Consider the following 17804-nt stretch of genomic DNA (forward strand, 5'->3'; position numbering starts at 1 on the left):
ACATCAGACCCTTACCTGGAGGCAACAGTGACCCTTTTCCCCCAGAACTGACACTCCAGATACAGGGTTTGCCTTCGTTGCTCAAGTGCCTCTGCCTGCACTGTTATATCACAGATTGCAGAGGACCTGACTTAACTGACATGGGATTCCACACAGCATCACTCAGGCTGAGAGATCCACTTCTACCAGGGATGCAGTAGGGTTCCAACGAGCCTGAAGACATCGGTGCTGGTGGACCAGCAGGCACATAACCCATTGCTGGGAAGTCAAGTCCAGTTGCTGGTGGGGATAAATGACCCTGATTATCCTGAGAGAGCCTGAGCAGGCTGCTAACCAAAAGATTGGCAGTTCAAATCCACCAGCTGGTCCTTGGAAACCCTATGAGGCAGTTCTCCTCTGTCCTGTAGGGTCACTATGAGTCGGAATTGACTCAACAACAACAAGGTGTTTTTTTGGTTTATCCTGAGAGAAGGGGCAGTGGTGGTTCAGTGGTAGAATTCTCACCTTCCATGTGGGAGATCCAGGTTCAATTCCCATCAATGCACCTCAAACACAGCTATTAGCTGTCTGTCAGTGGAGGCTTGCATGTTGCTATGATTCTAAATAGGTTTCAGTGGAGCTTCCAGACTAAGACAGACTAGGGAGAAAGGCCTGGTGATCTCCTGCATGGTAGGTGAGAATTCTACCACTCAATCACTAGTAAACTAATAAAAAACCAAACCAGTTGTCATCAAGTTGATTCCCATTCATGGTAACCCCATGTGTGTCAGAGTAGGACTGTGCTCCATAGGGTTTTCGATGACTGAATTTTCAGAAGTAGATCACCAGGCCTTTCTTCTGAGGTGCATCTGGGTGGACTCCAACTTTCAGTTAGCAGCTGAGGACTTAATCATTTGCACCCCCCAGGGACTCCTTAGCTTGTCTTAGGCTCTGCTTTCACAGGGACCCAAACAAAGACTCCCATAGGTTTGGACTCTGGTTAAGGGGTATACCTGTCAGACTGTCTTTGAAGGGAGGGGCAAGGCAGATGCCTGGGGTGTAGTTAGCGCTCTTCTTGCCCTTGAGAGAGCAAGGCTGCAGGAGAGGGGGAGAGCCAGTTCTCGTCTCCTGAGGCTCTGGCCCCTCACACCCCCACCGTCTGCCTCCAGATTTGAGGAGAAGCTGCTCCCACTCAGGGATACACTGAAGAGTCTAGTTCTCAACATATACATCCCAGCCTTTGCAGCGACCCCACCCCCACCCGGGGGAAGAGGGGAATGCGGGGCCCTGGCCTCTGCCCCCACGACCTCTGCCAGAGGGTATGCCAGTGCCCCCTCCCCAGCAGGCTGGCTCTGCTGCAAACTCCAATGCAGCCTTTAATCTGCTCAGATCATCACTACAGGAATAGAATTCAATGTTTAAAAAGCACCAGCCTTCCCTGTAAGACGTGGGCAGAAATAGCAGCCGCAGCCGGGAGCAAGCAGGGAGTGTGCTGCACGCGGGCGGAGGTTCTGGGGGTGGGCTGCGCCTCACTGCTCTGGCCCAGGCAGCCGCAGAGTCCGCTTTAAATAGCTCCTCGTGGGCACATGGCAGCAGAAAGAAGGCAATGCAGGCAGCCAGGCACAGGGCTGGGGGCAGGGTCCCGGCCACAGGGAGGTCGATCCAGGCCAGCCGGAAGCTCTGAGACCTTGCCCACACCAACATCCCCGGACGCTGGAGCTGCCCTGCTCTGCCTTCCTCAGACCTCAAGGGTCTCTGTTCCCTAGGGGTGGGAGGTGGGGGGGGCAGTCTTGGCCCAGCCCAGTAGCTACATGGGTGCCCATCTGGGGACTCGGGCTTCCCCCAACTCTCTGGGTCCCAGGGAGGAGAGGAGCAATGGCTAGGCACGAGGCCCGTGGCCAGAGGGAGACAGCTGAGGAGGGGAGAGGAACCTGGGGGCCTCAGGGACTGGCACAGGAGACCCCCAACCTCGGGCAGCACCCCGGCTCTGCCCATAGTCCAGGCGTGGTGCCTCTGCCACAGGCCTCCTCTCAGACTGGTTGGCCTTGGCTGCCATCTTCCCCACCGTCTGGAGGTGGCCTAGGGCCCAGCTGACCTAGATCCAGTCCTTCTGCTCCTGGTCACCTGCTCCCTCACTTGTCTGAGGTCTGCCTGCCCCGGGGCCCGGAGTCCCTCAGTCTCCCCTCCTCTCATTCTTCAGAGCAGAGCGGGAGCCCACAGGGGCAGCCTCATGGGAAGGGGTCTTTAAGGAGTGAGGGGGAAGCAGGGCAGAGCTGAAGGCTGGGCACAGTGTGGGCTCAGGGCTGTGTCCTCCTCTGCTCTGGAAGTGGTCTGTGTTCCTGGCCTAGATGACTTCAGCCTCAGTGGTGGCCTTATCACTCTGCCACCTGAGCCTAACCCATCAAGTCCCGCCCCCAGCGTCCTGCTACCCTGGCCCTGGGGCTCAGAGCAGGTTGGCCCTGGCTGCAGGGCAGACAACCTGGCCAGGCAGCTTTTCCTGATTCCCAGAAAGTCACCACCAAGCTCCCCCCATGTGTTTCTGAGGAGCTCCTCCAGGAAAGGCGCCTTGGGGCCAGCGGGTCTGGTGCTGGGCAGCTTTGGCCTCCGGGCGGAGGAGACAACAGAGCCCACACAGCTACCCCTCTAATTGCACTGCTGCCTCTTCTGAGGGCAGTGACCACAGCGGTGGAAAACCCTGACCCTTATCAAGAGCTCAACGCTATTGCTTCATGTCCAGGCAGCTGCAGTGGTGGGGACAGGGCTGTGGGTGTTTTTGGAGACTTGGCAGACTCAGTTCTTCCATCACTAGACCAAGAAGTCACCACAGTGTCGCCCTGGCCCTGGGGACCCACCCAGGGCAGGTTGGGGTGCCACGCCTCGGCCACCTGGCCTCCTGCCCCTCTGCCTGCCCACCAATCCCCTTGGACACGGATGTGACCACATGACAGAGGGTGGCCAAGCAGATGCCAGAGGGTTCTGGCACCTCCAGCCCGACACTTGCTGGGGCTCCAGTGGCCACAGGGCTTCAGGAAGGCTGTGGGCTTTGGGTCAGCTGGCTCCAGGCTCAGATGCCAGCCCTACCTCCACCTGTGTATGAGGAGGGTGTAGGGTATGTGTCTGGACCTGGACCTCATCTGAGAAACGGGCCCATCAAAGGCCAGTTACGGGAGGAACACGAGACAACGTGTGAAGGCTGGATCCTCTGCTACGGGCTGACTTGTGTTGAAGTCCTGACCCCAATACCTGTGAACGTGACTGTTTGAAAATAGGGTCTTCAGGATGTCGTAAGTTAAATTAACATGAGGTCATACTGGAGTAGGGTGGGTCCTAATCCCATCTGAGTGATGTGCTTATAAAGAAAAGAGACCCAGAGATAGAGACAGACAGAGGGAAGACAGCCACGGGATGACAGAAGTACGATATATCTATAAGCCAAGGAACGCCTGGGGCCACCAGAAGCCGGGAAAGACAAGGAATGATCTTCCTCTACAACAGACAGAGCAAGGCCCTGCCAACATCCAGAATTCAGACTCCTACCCTCCAGAACTGTGAAAGAATAAATTCCTGTTCTGATAAGCCACTCAGTTTGTGGAATTCAGTTACAGCAGCCCCAGAGACTAAGACACTCTCCAGAGACTCTCCCTTCCCAGCTCCAGCCTCCTGGCATTGGACAACCCTTTCTCCTTCTCTCGGGACCCTCAACTCCCTGCTTTACCCTGGTGCACAGTCTATGTTCAACCCTGGGGCTTCCATGGACTGCCCCTTGTCCACATGTTGCCACCCAGCAGGGGTGGCGACGAGAGCCCTCCAAGTGGCCAGGCAGAGGCTCCAGCCAATGGGGAGGGGCCCCCTGCTGCTTTGGGGATGAAGAGTATCTGTCAGCCAGGCCCCGGGCTTTACTTTACGCAGGGACCCTAGAGCCCTCAGAGCTGCTCCTTGCCACCATTCCATCCACGACAACAGTGATGAACATGGTCGAAAAGAAAACAAGTCACAGAGCCCTAAGACCTGAGTCATTTTCTGAATCTAAAGTCCCAGCTCCTCCTGGGGTCCAGTGGTACGCCTCACTTGGCCAGGTCAGGAAGAACTGGGCAGGCCAGGGGTTCTGCCACACCCTGTCTCCATCCATCTGCATGAGAGGCCTGTAGGGGAGCTGGTGTTCAGGGTGGGGGTGGGAGCCAGGGACCAAGCCTGGAGGGCTGGGGGGCCAAGGCTCTCCGCCTGTCTATGGCCTGTTGGCACCCCACTTTGAAATGCAGGGAGCAGGCTGGCTGATTCAAGGGCCTTTGTCCCAGGAGTGCCCATGTCCCCCTCAAAGTGCCACTCCCTTTGAAGGACGAGCTCCCTCACATGGTGTAGGCTGCCCAGTAGATGACATTGACCGCCGCGAAGGCCGCTGGGAACACAGCACGGGCATAGATGTCGATGGTGTCCGCGTCAATGGGCTTGAAAAGCACCCGCATGCTGCCTGAGCGGGGCCCCTCCTGCCTCCTGGTCTCTACTTCCGCAGAGCGGTAGGAGCCCATAAGGTTTCCAGGGGCGCGACCCTGCCTGTTGGAGACAGCCAGCTCCTGGTTGACACCAGCCGCAGACAGGGAGAACAGCACAATGGCATTCTTCACGTCGATCTGTGAGGGGCGGAGGGGGAGGCAGGGCTGAGCCTGTCACAGCTCCCGGCCCTGGGGACAGGTCTCCCCCTGAGGACTTGCATGGAGGACCCCCCACTGAGGAACCCCACTGAGGACGCCCATTGAGGATACTGCTCTCCAGGAGCTTCGGGCCTGGCAGTGAACCCTCAGAGCCAGCTGGCAGAGGTGCCCCCAGGTTGAGCCCAGGAAAAAGTAAGTGGCCGTCAGCAATGCTGCCCACCATCTGCCAGGTCAGCCAGTGGCAGTGCTGTCCTCAGACCTGGAGACCACATGTGAAGCCAGCCCCACCTGGCATGACCTAGGCCCAGCCTCACCTTGGCCTTCTGCTCCTTGACCTTGACCTTGGCCTTCTGCTTCTTCCGGTAGTCAGCATTGAAGTGGGCAAAGGCATACTCCACCAGGGCGGCGAACACGAAGACATAGCAGATCCAGAAGTACACGTCCAGGGCTTTGATGGCCGAGGCCCTCGGGAGGGAGGACCGGGCACTGACCATCAACGTGGTCATCGTCAGCACTGTAGTGATACCTGCACACAGGGGTGCCCTTCAGTTTCAGATGCAGCCCCATGCCATCCTCCCTCCTCCACCCACAACCTCCCCCAGCAGGGTCCTGGCCCCCAGAAGAGGAGTGTCTGGTGGCCCCACCCAGATAGCCACAGCTCAGGCTCCTCTGGCCAGGGATGGTGGGAGGGGCTGTGGTGCCAGGCCTGGGCTCACAGCCCACAGGTAGCAGGTTCTGCTCCCAGCTCTCACCCTCCACAAGTGCCCTGTTCCCCCACCAGCACACTGTCCCCCCATCTCCACCAGTGCCCTGTCTCCTCGCCTTTCCTGAAGCCCCCAAGAAGAGGCAAGGACCTCGTACCCAGAGACACCCTGGCGGGCACTGCAGCCTGACTAATCCAGAAGGAGACCCAGGACATGGCGACCAGGAGAATGGACGGCATGTAGGACTGGATGATGTAGACACCTCGGTTCCTCCGCAGGTTGAAACGCAGGCTGAGACGCGGGAACTGCCCAGCTGAGGGAAAGGATTGTCAGGACCTGGCACCTGCCCTCTCCCCTGCCATTAGGACCCAATGCCTGTCCTGCCCACCCCACCGCATGTCACGGAACTCGGGGCGGGGGGCACTTGGGCCCGCTTCAAGCCTCAGAGGGAAGGAAGACTCCATAGCCCACATTTCCCCCTGCCCCACTCAGCCCAGTGGGTCAGGGGCACGCCTGCCTTGGCCTTGCCACGAGCCCCCACCCCCAGTGAGACGAGCACAGGAAGATCCCACATTGTTTCAGACTCAAGTGTGCTGACCTGGCCCGGAGTCCCAGACAGTGGGAAGCTTCACTCCTCCTTTCCAACCTGCCCCCACCGCTATCTCCCACAACTCACCCCACCCCTACACAGGAAGGAGCCAGGGCTGGGCTCAGTCACTCCAAAACGGGGCAGCAGGGGCAGGAGGGGATGAGGGACAGAGGACAGGCAGTCAAGAAGGCTTAACTCCCGAGCCCTGTGGTCCTGGGGCTGAGGGAGGCCCCCCATTCCTTTGGGTCCCCCCAAACCAAGAGTGCAGCTAGCACTCGGGAAACAACAGGAGACTGGGGATGCGGTGGTGACAACCAGATCCCCCTGAGGCCTCTCCCGAGCCCCTCCTCTGTGCACAGCCCATGCCCACCGTTCCCAAGTCAGCGCTTGGAGCCACACCCTTGGGCCCTCCGAGCCAGCGAGGCCCTGCACAACCAGAGGCGGCTTTCATGGGTGACCAGGCAGGGCCTCACCGGACTTGAAGTTCATCAGCTCCACGGTGAATCGGAAGCTGGTGATGGTGAACTGGGCCAACTGAAGCTTGTCCAGCCCGTGGATCTGCTCCTGGTTCTCCGACCAGTAGTAAACGATGTCCTCAGAGGAGTAGCCATCTGCAGGAGAGCCCACAGGTGGGCAACGGGCAGAAGAACCCCCGCACCCTAAGGGGCCTAGGCCAGGGCTGCCTCTAGGCAGGTGGGTGTGGTGAGGAGTGCTGGCAAGAGTGGGGGACCCCATTGCCAAGTGACCCCCCCAAGGGCTGCCACACTTACCCCATAGCAACACCAATACCCGCCATGTCTGGGACCCACAGCTCAGCTCTCCCAGGATGGCGGAGGGGCCCAAGCTGCTCGAGGCCTTCTGGCTCCCCGAGTCCTTTGAGCCTGGCAGGCCTTGCCCGGGTCCTGAGCTAAACAGGTTCTCCCCACCCCCACCCTGTGCATGCCTGAGTCCCACCTGCCCACGCCAGTCACCTGAGGTGCCAGCTTCGCTCCCAGGATGAAGCCCCTCCCCTGCTGGGCCCTGGCGAGGACTCACAGCTCTCCAGGTCCAGCATGCACTCCTGCTCATCCATGGGGTACTTGGCCAGGTCCATGTCACAGGCCACCGTGGAGGTGATTCTACCAAGATAAAGGGGCCGGTCAGCTGCATGCTGGCAAGGCCAGCCAGTGTGCCCAGCACCATAGGCCCCTGCCCCTGAGAGGCCCAGACGCCCCTGCTCTGACCCTGAGGGGCCCCTGCCCAGTGCCACAGCCCCCAGAACCACCACCACTGCCCCAGAGAGGTCCAGCATCCTGTTCCAACCCTGAGGGGCTGCCCACTTGCCAAGACCTCTTGGGGCCTGAGCTGTATGCTGCCAGGCATCTGGGGAAAAACTTTATAGGTATCTATCTGTGAGTCTGTCTTTAGGACTATCAAGAACTGGGTTTCATTTATTTTCTCTATACTTCAAAATGCCTGACCATTTGACCAAGTTGGGGGCTACAAGGGCAGGTACCAGCAGGAGCAACTGGCCCTGCCCCCAGCAGCCAGCTCTGCATGCTGCCCGTGCCCCCTCCACTGACAGGCTGAGGCACAGGCCCAGTGTTGCCCAGAATCCTGATTTTGCAAGGAGGCCAGACATCTAGGTTTTCATGTAAAATCTTCTAGTGTTTTAATGCTGGCCACGAATTCCATTTGCAAGGACTGTGAAGGCCACAGGGCCACATCTATCAGCTTCCAGTTAGCAATCTCTGGAACCAGCACCCCAGTGGGGTAGAAATATGCCTTGGCTGCACCCATCCCACCCTGCTCCCTGTAGCATGTCTTTGGTTTTCTCTGGTAGGAACTTGGACATGGTGGGCCATAGGTGGGTGGGTGGAGGTCGAAGGGCTCATCAGGTGCTGTGCAGAATTGCCCTTCAGGCAGTAGGGGCTCTGGGCATCACTGGGTGCTATACAGAATCACCCTGTTGGGCAGCTGAGGGGGGCCTGGGGCTCACCAGGTGCTGTACGAGATCACCTCGTCAGGTGGGTGGGGGCCCTGGGGCTCACCGGGTGCTGTACAGGATCACCCCATCAGGCTGCAGCCGGATGAGCTTGTTCTCCACGGTGACATCATGGAACCAGGCAGACTTGGCATTGACGATGAAAGTGTCCGGGAGCCAGAGCCAGTCCACGAAGCGGCTGTCCAGACCCAGTGTCTCATTGGTGTGGCTATAGGAGAGCCTGCTGTCCCGCCAGCTCTGGTGCAGGAATATAGTCATGGTGTACTCCTGTAGAGGAGACCGAGTGGGGGAGTGGAGGATGACAGTCATCCCTCGGCTCACCCCGAGAGCACACGGTGGGGACGGAGGGGGCAGCAGTTAGTCCTTGGCTCACCCCAAGAGCACACGACGGGTGGGGGGAGGTTTGGAGGGGGCAGCACGCACCATGTTCACCTCTGAGATGTGGTCAATGCTGGCCACCTCGAGGGCAAGCGCCACGTTCACGGGGGGGCCTGAGAAGAGAAGGAGCAGGGCCTGAGCAGGCTGGGACTGGTGTCGGACACCCTCCACCCCAGGATCCAGGTCAGGCTCTGCACCGGGAGCCCAGGGATGCTGGGCTGGAGGAAACAGCAGGGAGTTTGCAGGGGCAGAGTGAGGTCCAGGTACAATCCTTGTTGGAAATGATTTGTCTTCCTGGCTGCCTCCCCAGGAGGCCTAGGGCTGAGGCTACCCTCTGGCAAGTCTGACATATCCTGGAGAGGACACCCAGGCCTGTTTCCAGCCCAGAGTCCACAGGGAGCACAACTGCTGCCAGACACACCCCTTCCCTTCACTCACCACCGATGCCGGGCCGGAAGTTCCGGGCATAGCCCTCCATCAGGCCATCCAGGTTGGGGAGCCAGGAGATCTCCAGGTTGGAGCCGACGTAATCGCCAATGTCATTCATGGCTCTGGGGGACGCAAGGGAATGGGTCACAGATAGGCAGGGTGCCAGGGGCTGGGTGCCTTCCTGGGGACGATCAGGGAGGGCGGGGAGCACTAGAAGGACCCCTAGGCCAGGACCAGGGTCTGCCCTGAGGTTGGGGCAGTGGGCCCAAGTTTCTCCATCTTTTCCTCAACCCTTTCTGCTCAGCTCCCTGGCCCTGCACCCAGCTCTGCAGGGGCCACCTTGGGTTGCACAGAGTCCACCCAATGGCCTCCGGTGGCTCCCTTCGGAAGCTCCTTCTGCAGGAGGGGACATGTGCGAAGAGGTGTTGACTGGGCAGCTGGGGGTGAGAGAGGAAGGTCACAGCGGCAAGTCCCACCCCAGTACCAGGGCAGGCCGAGGATTGGGGCGGGCTGCATCCAGGTCCTGTCTCTGTTCCGTCCTAGGAAGACCCAGGCCTGCTCCCGATGTCCCCAGGGGCTTCTGGGGCTTAAGCTGACTCTGGAGCAGCTGGAGTTGTGCTTGCTGACTGTGCTCGCTGGTTGCTCTCGCCACTGGGTTATTGTGCATGGCAGGGACACTGGGAGTGCCCAAAGCAACCCAGAAGGGCCTCACATGCTGGGCTCCCCCAGCAGCTCAGCCTGCCACCCTCCTCCCACCCACCCTTTTCTGCCCCTGCCCCTCCTTTCTCTTGCTCATACTGGCCCTCCCCATCCACCTCTTCCCTTCCATCACTTCTCCAAGTCTTGCGTTAAGATTCAGCTTCAGGCTCACCTCCTCCAAGAAGTTGCCCCTAATGCTCCACCCATTCATTCATTCATTCTCAAAGGGCCATATAGCCACAATAAGTCAGTGGACTCTGTCTAAGGGCAATGAGAAGACCCTGAGAGCTCTGGACAAGAAGTAGCTGGGTTAGATCCACACTTGGAAGCTATGATTCTGGCTGAAGGATGGGAAGGGGCCAGGGCAGGAGCCACTTTGGGAGGAGTCAGGAAGATGATGCTGGACTTATCTGGACAGAGCAGTGGATGGAGAGAGGCTGACACACCTGGGAGAGGTGCCAGACCTGGGGGCCCCAAGATTGCCTTGGGGTTCCACCTCAAGCAGCTGGCGGCTGGAGTGACATTTCTCCAGGCAGGCACAGTGGGGTAGGAGTGGGGTGAGGGGGTGTGGTAATGAGTTCAGTTGCTGAGTGGTGCCCCCAAGTGGAGCTGAACGTATGGGCTTCCTGCCTGTCTTAGCAATGACTGCCTGGACTTGTGCCCTTTACACTCCACTCTTCGGGAGGGTTCTAGAAGCCCTTTCGGGAAGGCAGAGCAGGTGGGGCTCCCAGACACCATCCGCTTTTCAATCACAGATGCCTTCCTTCTATCTATTTTATACACTGGCCTTTTGAAGAGGATTTAATTTGAGCTAAAAGTGCCTTGCATGCATTGTGTGCTGTTAAGCTGATTCCAACTCATAAAGACCTCATGTGACAGAGTAGAACTGCCCCATAGGGGTTTCTAGGCTATAATCTTCACGGAAGCAGATCACCAAGTCTTTCTCCTGTGGAACCAATTGGCGGGTTTGAACCGCCAGCCTTTCAGTTAGCAGCCAAGCACTTAACTGGTATGCCACCCGGCAAAAGTGCCCTAGTTAATGAATTTTTGAAAACCACTCATCGACCCTGAATGGTCACTTTGGCACGTCACCACAGGCAGGAGTGACTACGGACAAGGCCTCTAGGTCTGTGCTCCATTCCAAATGGGCAGACACTGCTTCCTTCTGCTCCCTCTCAGTGATGGCCTGGTAGAGGGCTGGGGGCAGGGCAGGTGCTTTGGTACAAAGCATAAAAGGGAATTAATTTAGTACTGGCTCCAATTGAAGCACAATTAAAAAGGCAAATGAGGTCACCCTCAAGGTCAAGTGTAAAGGGATTTGAATTAGCTTACTTTTGGATCAGTCAAGCTGCCATATTGCAGCAGTGATAGTGGCCTGGATGCTGTCCTTCCTGGGGTTGTCTCACCAGCAGGGGTGGGGTGCAGGTGCATGCAGACACACCTTCCCCTTTGTCCAGTCCCTGGCCTGCTCAGGGGCATAAAGGCAAGACCAGGGCTAGTCCCCAACTCCCACCATGAGGTGACCCTTGAAACAGCAGAATGCCAGCAGACTGTCCAACCCTCGGGTCTCCAGGGGTGTAGGGAGCTTGCTGAGAAGGGAAGCTTCTCCCTCCCACCTCGGGAAGCTTCTCCTCTCCTCACCTAGGACAATGGGTCAGTTTTCCAGCTGGGAACAGGGGGCAGGGCCAGAGCACAGGGGGGTGTGCTGCATGCACAACTCTGGATTCTGGAGGGCCCCCCTTTTCTCCCCCAGCTCAGGATGGGAAGAGCGGGCAGAGGCAATGACGGGGGGAGGGGTACAGACCCCTCATGCAGGGAAGCCGGCAGGGAGCAGAGACCGCATCTGATGGCTCGGGAGCTGACCATGGCCTAGGACTGGGGTGTCCTTCAGAGAGCTGGACAGAAAAGCTTGGGTTCAGGAATTCAAACTCATGGAGCAGAGCGAGCCGCAGAGAACACCAGGGCCTCCATCTTGGGCTGCCCTTGTGGGCATCAGGCTTCCCTGCCTCTCCTGGCCCCACTGAGAAACAAACCCACCCCTGGGGACCTACAGGGAAGGCAGGGGCAGTTGAATGAGGTAGTGCCCTCCAACAGGAGCCTGCCTCTGTCCACACACAGCCCACATATTTCTGACAGGTACGTGAACAGCTGTGTAAGCCGCTCCGGCATCTTAATTGCCAAGGCAAAGAGGGAACTGCAGCAGCATGCAGCTGCGGGGAGCAAGATCACCAGCATTCTGGGGGGCCCTGCTCAGGCACAAAATTGGTAGCCCATGTCCCTTGTGCACACGGATCTTCAGACTAGGGGAGGGTGGCTCTGGCGGACCTGCAAACTCTGCACGGTGTAGCCCTGCCTCATAGTGCATCCCCACCTTATGGTGCGGTCCCATCTTAGTCCCACCAAGCCCTTTCCACTAGGACCCACTGGAATCTGGACTAAAGAGTGATGACTGGAATAGGACCCCCTGTTAGTTCCAAAGGGGGCTTTCAGTTGTCTTGAAGTCCTCCCCATGTCGAGGCAAGACCACTTCAGGGATGAGGACCCAGAAGCTGAGGGAAGGGGGGACGCTTTCCTCCTGGGTCCTGGAGTGGAGAGACACAGGTGATGGGAGGGGATGTCCCAAATGGTCAGCACCACGCTAAGACTGACCAATCTCCCTCATAGGGCTGTTCCTCAGACCAGCACCATCCTCGGACCTGCAGCTCAAGCCATGAGTAGGAGGTTAGTCCAGCCTTGAGAGTCAGAGCTAATGACATGTGCATCATCAGGAATCAGCGCAAATGATAGCCTTTAAAGTGTAGCAGGATGGGAGCTGTTCTAATCAGAGCAAGAGATGGGCATTTAGCATTGCCGTGGCTATGGAAGCATCCATCCCCATCCCAGACACCTCCCCCATAGCACGCCCCTTGCAGGGACTAACTGTGGCCTGGCCTAGGGCCTCCAGCTGTCCTAAACCAGCAAACAGGCATGAAACTCCTCCTGTCCCAGCATCCCTGGAGCCAAAGTCTGGAATTCTGAATTTTTCAGCTTTTCGAAAGGTGATACGATGCGCATGCAGAGTTGGGGGTCTGGAGCATTTCAAAGTGAGAAATGTATAGTCACCCGAAGTAAGATCAATAGCCTCACCTGAGTTCAGGGCAGGTTTTGATACCGAATGAGCTTTAATGCCAAACTTAGGCTACAACTTTAGGGTTTCAGAGCTGCTTGGGTTTCAGAATCTCGGCTAAGATACCCTAATGTGAGCCAACAGTGTACGCTAGTGCTTCCAGCCCTTACACCTACACCATACCTGGGTCTGTTTGCTCTTCCTGGGATCTTAAAGTAGGAAAAGGAGAAAGGGAGAGGGCCCATGGGATTGATAAAAGGGCCAAGCTTTTCTGAGGACAGGGCTGCCACTCATAAGCTCATGGACAGTGCTGTGCCGATGGTCATGTCTGCAACCAGCCCCAGGGCTTTCAGGCTCTGTCACCCAGAGAAAGGGAGAATGATGCCCCCTCCCACACTGCATACCAACTGAATGTCTACAGCCAAAACACTGGCTGACGTAAAATGATTCAGTTCCTAGACATCTTAGATGTCCACCATTTGGCTGACCACGAGGTCTGGGAAGCTGGAGGCCTGTCTTTGCTCTGGGTTTTTGGTTGCTCCTGCACTGGGATAGTTTCCAAAAGGTTCCTCGCTGACTTTCATGGCTCTCGTGGGAGAAGGCCAGGCTCAGGGCTGGGACCAGGACACCTGGACAATCTGGGAGCCCATTTCAGGTGCCCAAAGAGAAGAGAGGAGCTGGGACTTTGCAGGCCACTGGAAGTGGGGGAAGGGAGCCCAGCCCGGGAACCTTTCTCCTTGGCATCTTCCCTCTCTGCGGAGGCAGGCTCTCTCCCCTCCCCTCCAAGGGGCACCTGGCTGGCTTCCCACCTTCTTACTTGGGTGCTCAGTCTATGCCACCTGAAATGTTCTGAAGGAGACCTGCCGTCCTGAACCCAGCACTCTCTAACATGACCAGCCGTTAGGATATGCTTTCCTGGGTCTAATCCCAGGCCCGCTGGCTGCCGTGGAAGTGCATTTGTGTAGCTCGGCTCCCATCCGAGAGGGAGCAGCCTCCCCCGTGTTTTCATGATCCTTTCTTCCTGCCTCCAGCTCGTGCCACGCTGAGCACTCAGCGGCGCGCCTGGAAGGGCACCATCCAGGGCAGGGATGGGGCTAGGGCAGGAACGGCGCCGGGTGCCGGGGCCAGGGGAGAGTGGGTAGCGGCAGCACAGCCGCTCCGACGTCCTTCTCGCCCGGCGGCGTCCGCGTTCAGCACCGGGACGGCGGACAGCGACTAGGGGCGGTGGGGGCCGCCAGCGCGTGGGTCGCCGCGTCCCGCGAGCCAACGGCAGCGTCGCGGCGAGTTGGAGAGGAGGTTGCGTGGGAGAAGACCCGGGGTAGGGGTCCGGGTGCCTGCGGTTCGCGCCCGGGTTATGGAGGCGCCCAGCAGCTCGGTCTCTGCCAGAGCGAGACCCCGAGGGCACCTCACGGACTGGGGACGCTTCCCGCCCCGACCAGACTCCGCAGCGCGGACCCGGCGCCGCGGACGCTCGCTCACCTGGTGCCGCGTTGCTGCTGGGCACAGAGCAGCAGAAGCGGAGGCAGCAGCCAGGCCAGGGTAGCCATGGTCTCGGCGGGCGGGCTCCGCGTGGGCCCGGCGGGCGGTGCCAGGGTCCGCGCCCACCCCGCACGCTGGCAAAGTTGCTTCGCGGCGGTGAAGGCACAGGCGGGCTGGGCCGGAGGGAGCGCGCGCGGGAACGAGGGGCGGGCGGAGCGCGGAGCCCGCCCCCTAATAAGGCCGCCCCGCCCCCAATCGCACTGCCCTACCCCCGGCCAGAGCTAATAGAATAACTAAAAACCCAAAACCAAACCGGTTGCGGTCCAGTTGATTCCGACTCATACCGACTCTATTGGCCAGAGTAGAACTACCCTACACGGTTTCCAAGGAGTGCCTGGTGGATTCAAATTGCCGAACTTTTGGTAGCAGCCCAGCTCTTGGTATATGTGCTGCCGAAGAGGGAGCACTCGCAGCCCAGCTCTTAACCACTGCTCTTTTTAAATTATTTTGAAAATAAAGTTCTGCAGTAGTTTCCCTCAAAAAACTGATCGCAAACTTTACTCGTTGCTTAGCCTCATTTATTTACTCCGGGATTCCTGATATCAGATGACAACATAAACTGAACTCCGGAAAACACAAATAGGTGCAATGGTGCGGATGTGGGCTAAAGTCCCTCGGGCGGCTGGGGCACGGACCCACCTGGCCAGGAGTAGGGAAGTACGGAAAGAGCTGCAGGAGGTTCCAGCCCAGCCTGAATGCGCGGAGAGAAGAGGGGACAGGTTTCAGCTGTCTGCCTCAACGCCAGACTGGGTTCTACAAAACGCCATCAGCTCTGTTTAAAACGTCTCCCTGCCTGCAGCAGGTCCCTTTGGTATGGAAGCGCTGACCTCAATCTCTTCACAGGTTTGGGGTCTGAATCTGCTTCTAGACAAGCCATTTGCTGTTTCCTCATTCTCATTTGTCCCTGCCGCCCACGCAGGCTTGCTGGGAGAGTGAGGGCTAATCCCTGAAAAAGTACCCAGAGCTCTGGCCGGGTAGGAGCTGTAAGGAGCTGTAAGTGTCAATGCAGGCACGTTTCAGGGACCTGGTCTGCCTGGTTCTTCATAATGCCTCTGGTGTCTAACAGCCTCTGGTATATAATAAAATACTTGTTGCTGTCAAGTTGATTCCGACTCATAGCGATCCTATAGGACAGATTAGAACTGCCCCATAGGGTTTCCAAGGCTGTAATCTTTACGGAAGCAGACTGCCAGGTCTCTCTCCCACAGAGTGGCTGATGAGTTCCAGTTGCAGACCTTTTGGTTATGCAGTGGAGGGATTAACCACTGAACCACCAAGGCTCCTTGGCATATAATAGGTGTCTAGAAAATGTAGGAAATGTACAGGCACAGAGTCTCCAAACGGTTGGGTCAGTGCCTCCTTTACTGTCTCAGGAAACATACACAGTGCTCAACCTCTCAGTCCTCAGCTTTGGAGCCAGGAAGTGAATTGTCCTCTGCACTGGTCCAGGCATCCATCCCAGGACTACAGCTGGATTCACTTGTTGTTATTAGGTGGGCACTCGACTCATGGGGACACCATGCACAACAGACTGAAACACTTTCTGGTCAGCCCTGCACCATCCCCATGGTGGGTTTTGGACAGGACCATTGAGATCCATAGGGTTTTCACTGGCTAATTTTTGGAAGGAGATCACTAGACCTTTCTTTCTAGTCCATCTTAGTCTGTAAGCTCTGCTGAAATCTGTTCCGCATCCTAGCAACACACAAGCCTCCACTGACAGATGAGTGGTGGCTGTACGTGAGGTGCATTGGCTGGGAATCTAGCTGAGTTTCCCACATGGAAGGCAAGAATTCTACCACTGAACCACCACGGCTATTACACTCCTTTCAATAATAGCTAAGAAGATCTGCGTGCTGGTGGCCTCTGAGAAATATTGTTGAGCTTAAAGCACTTGATTCCAGCTGTCCAGGATAAACCAGGCTCTCCTGCTATTTTCTCCACTCTCTCCTCTATTATCCCACGCATAAAATCAATACTGAACTTTAACCGTAGTGGTGCACTATTTAGACCATGGCTAAGCAGGACAGGCATCCTGGCCATAAATCCAGTGTTTGGTGGCATCAAATGGCCTCTTCTTCCTTGACCCCTTGAGGCGGTATGTTTCAAAACCAGGACAGACAAGGAGGCAAATAATTTGTTTGCAGACACTTCAGACTCAGAGTACTGTTTCCATCATTTATGGGTTTCTAGCAGCAGCCCCTCTCCAGAATGGCTGAGATAGCTTGTTGTTTGTTAGGGGCTGTCGAGTTGGTTCCAACTCATTGCAACCCTATGTACAACAGAACAAAACACTGCCCAGTCCTGCGCCATCCTCACAATTGTTGTTATGCTTGAGCCCATTGTTGCAGCCACTGTGTCAATCCATCTCAATGAAGGTCTTCTTTTTTGTTAGCCCTCCACTTTACTAAGCGTGATGTCCTTCTCCAGGTCCCCCCGATGACATGTCCAAAGTATGTGAGACAAAGTCTCACCATCCTCACTTCTAAGGAGCATTACGGCTGAGATAGTTTACTAAACTTAAACTCGAAACTCTGCAAGTTTTACGTTTGTTCTGTATTGTCCTTAATTGGTGTTTCAGTTCGGATCTGAAGAATGGGAATCTTGTTTTTTGAAAATTGGTTTGTCCCCATTTCTGAACATCAGTCACGTTCCACTGATAAATAATCAGTCAGATGTCCCTGCCTCACCTTCTGCTCCCCCCAGAGAAGCTCTGGCCACCCTAGAGCAGGCCAATTCTGGAGCAGTCCCACCTAAGGGACCAGAAACCAGAACCTTGATCCCAATCCCTTGTGGTCTGCCACCAGGTAAGACAAACTCAACTCTCTGGCAGTTTCCTTGCCTGTAAATGGAAACCACACACCTTCGTTCCTCCCCTTGAGAATTCAGAAACGCTCCTTGGGTCAGGAGGTCTGGGTGCTAGTCCCAGACATGCCACTCTAGCTGGGTCCCTCAGGGCAGTAATTTTTCCTGGGCCTTGTTTCCTTCAGATCCCTGGGTAGCACAAATGGTTTGTGCTTGTCTACTAACCAGAAGATTGGTAATTCAAACCCTCCCAGTGGCGGCACCACAGAAGAAAGGCCTGGTGATCTGCTCCCTTAAAGATTACAGCCAAGAAAACTCTATGGAGCTCAATTCTATTCTGTAATACACAGGGTGGCCATGAGTCAGAGTTGACTTGACAGCAATGGATTTGGTTTGGTTTGGTTTTCTTCATTTACAAAATGAGAGGATGAAAGTAGAGGATCTTTACCCTTGGTATCAGAAGTCCACAACTCTAAACTCTGTCAAAAATAGTCTCAACCTCCTTAATAATAATAACATGTTGTTATCATTAAAAACCAGTCTGTAACTTGCAGGTTCTCTGCCTACTTTCTTTCTCTGCAAAGTATTGTAGGTTGCTGCTGTTGTTTGTTGCCTCAAGTCGGCTCCAACTCACAGTGACCCCACGTACAACAGAATGAAACGCTGCCGGGTCCTGTGCCATCCTCATGATCGCCAGCATCACTGAGTCCATTGTTGCCTTCCAACCTAGGGGGCTCATCTTCCAGCACTGTATCGGATAACGTTCTGCTGTGATCCGTAAAGTTTTCATGGGCTAACTTTTGGAAGTAGATAGCCAGGCCTTTATTCCTAGTCTGTCTTATCCTGGAAGCTCTGCTGAAACCTGTCCACTATGGGTGACCTGATGGTATTTGAAAGACCAGTGGCATAGCTTCCAGCATCACAGCAACACACAAGCTACCAC

The 17804-nt window shown here is 56.6% G+C and overlaps 1 protein-coding gene across 1 annotated transcript; it reads right to left on the reverse strand.

Moving 5' to 3' along the window:
- Positions 1-4325: 4325 nt before the first annotated feature.
- Positions 4326-14064, reverse strand: GABRD (gamma-aminobutyric acid type A receptor subunit delta). Its single transcript, XM_004384327.1, has 9 exons — positions 13997-14064; positions 8722-8834; positions 8329-8396; positions 7952-8172; positions 6957-7039; positions 6395-6532; positions 5490-5645; positions 4943-5154; positions 4326-4607 (listed from the first exon to the last, which is right to left on the reverse strand). Exons 1-9 carry the CDS (start codon positions 14062-14064, stop codon positions 4326-4328), a joined length of 1341 nt encoding a protein of 446 aa, XP_004384384.1.
- Between the last annotated feature and the right edge of the window lie 3740 nt (positions 14065-17804).

Source organism: Trichechus manatus, unplaced genomic scaffold (assembly GCF_000243295.1).
Source record: "Trichechus manatus latirostris isolate Lorelei unplaced genomic scaffold, TriManLat1.0 scaffold00122, whole genome shotgun sequence".
Classification (NCBI taxonomy): Eukaryota; Metazoa; Chordata; class Mammalia; order Sirenia; family Trichechidae; genus Trichechus; species Trichechus manatus.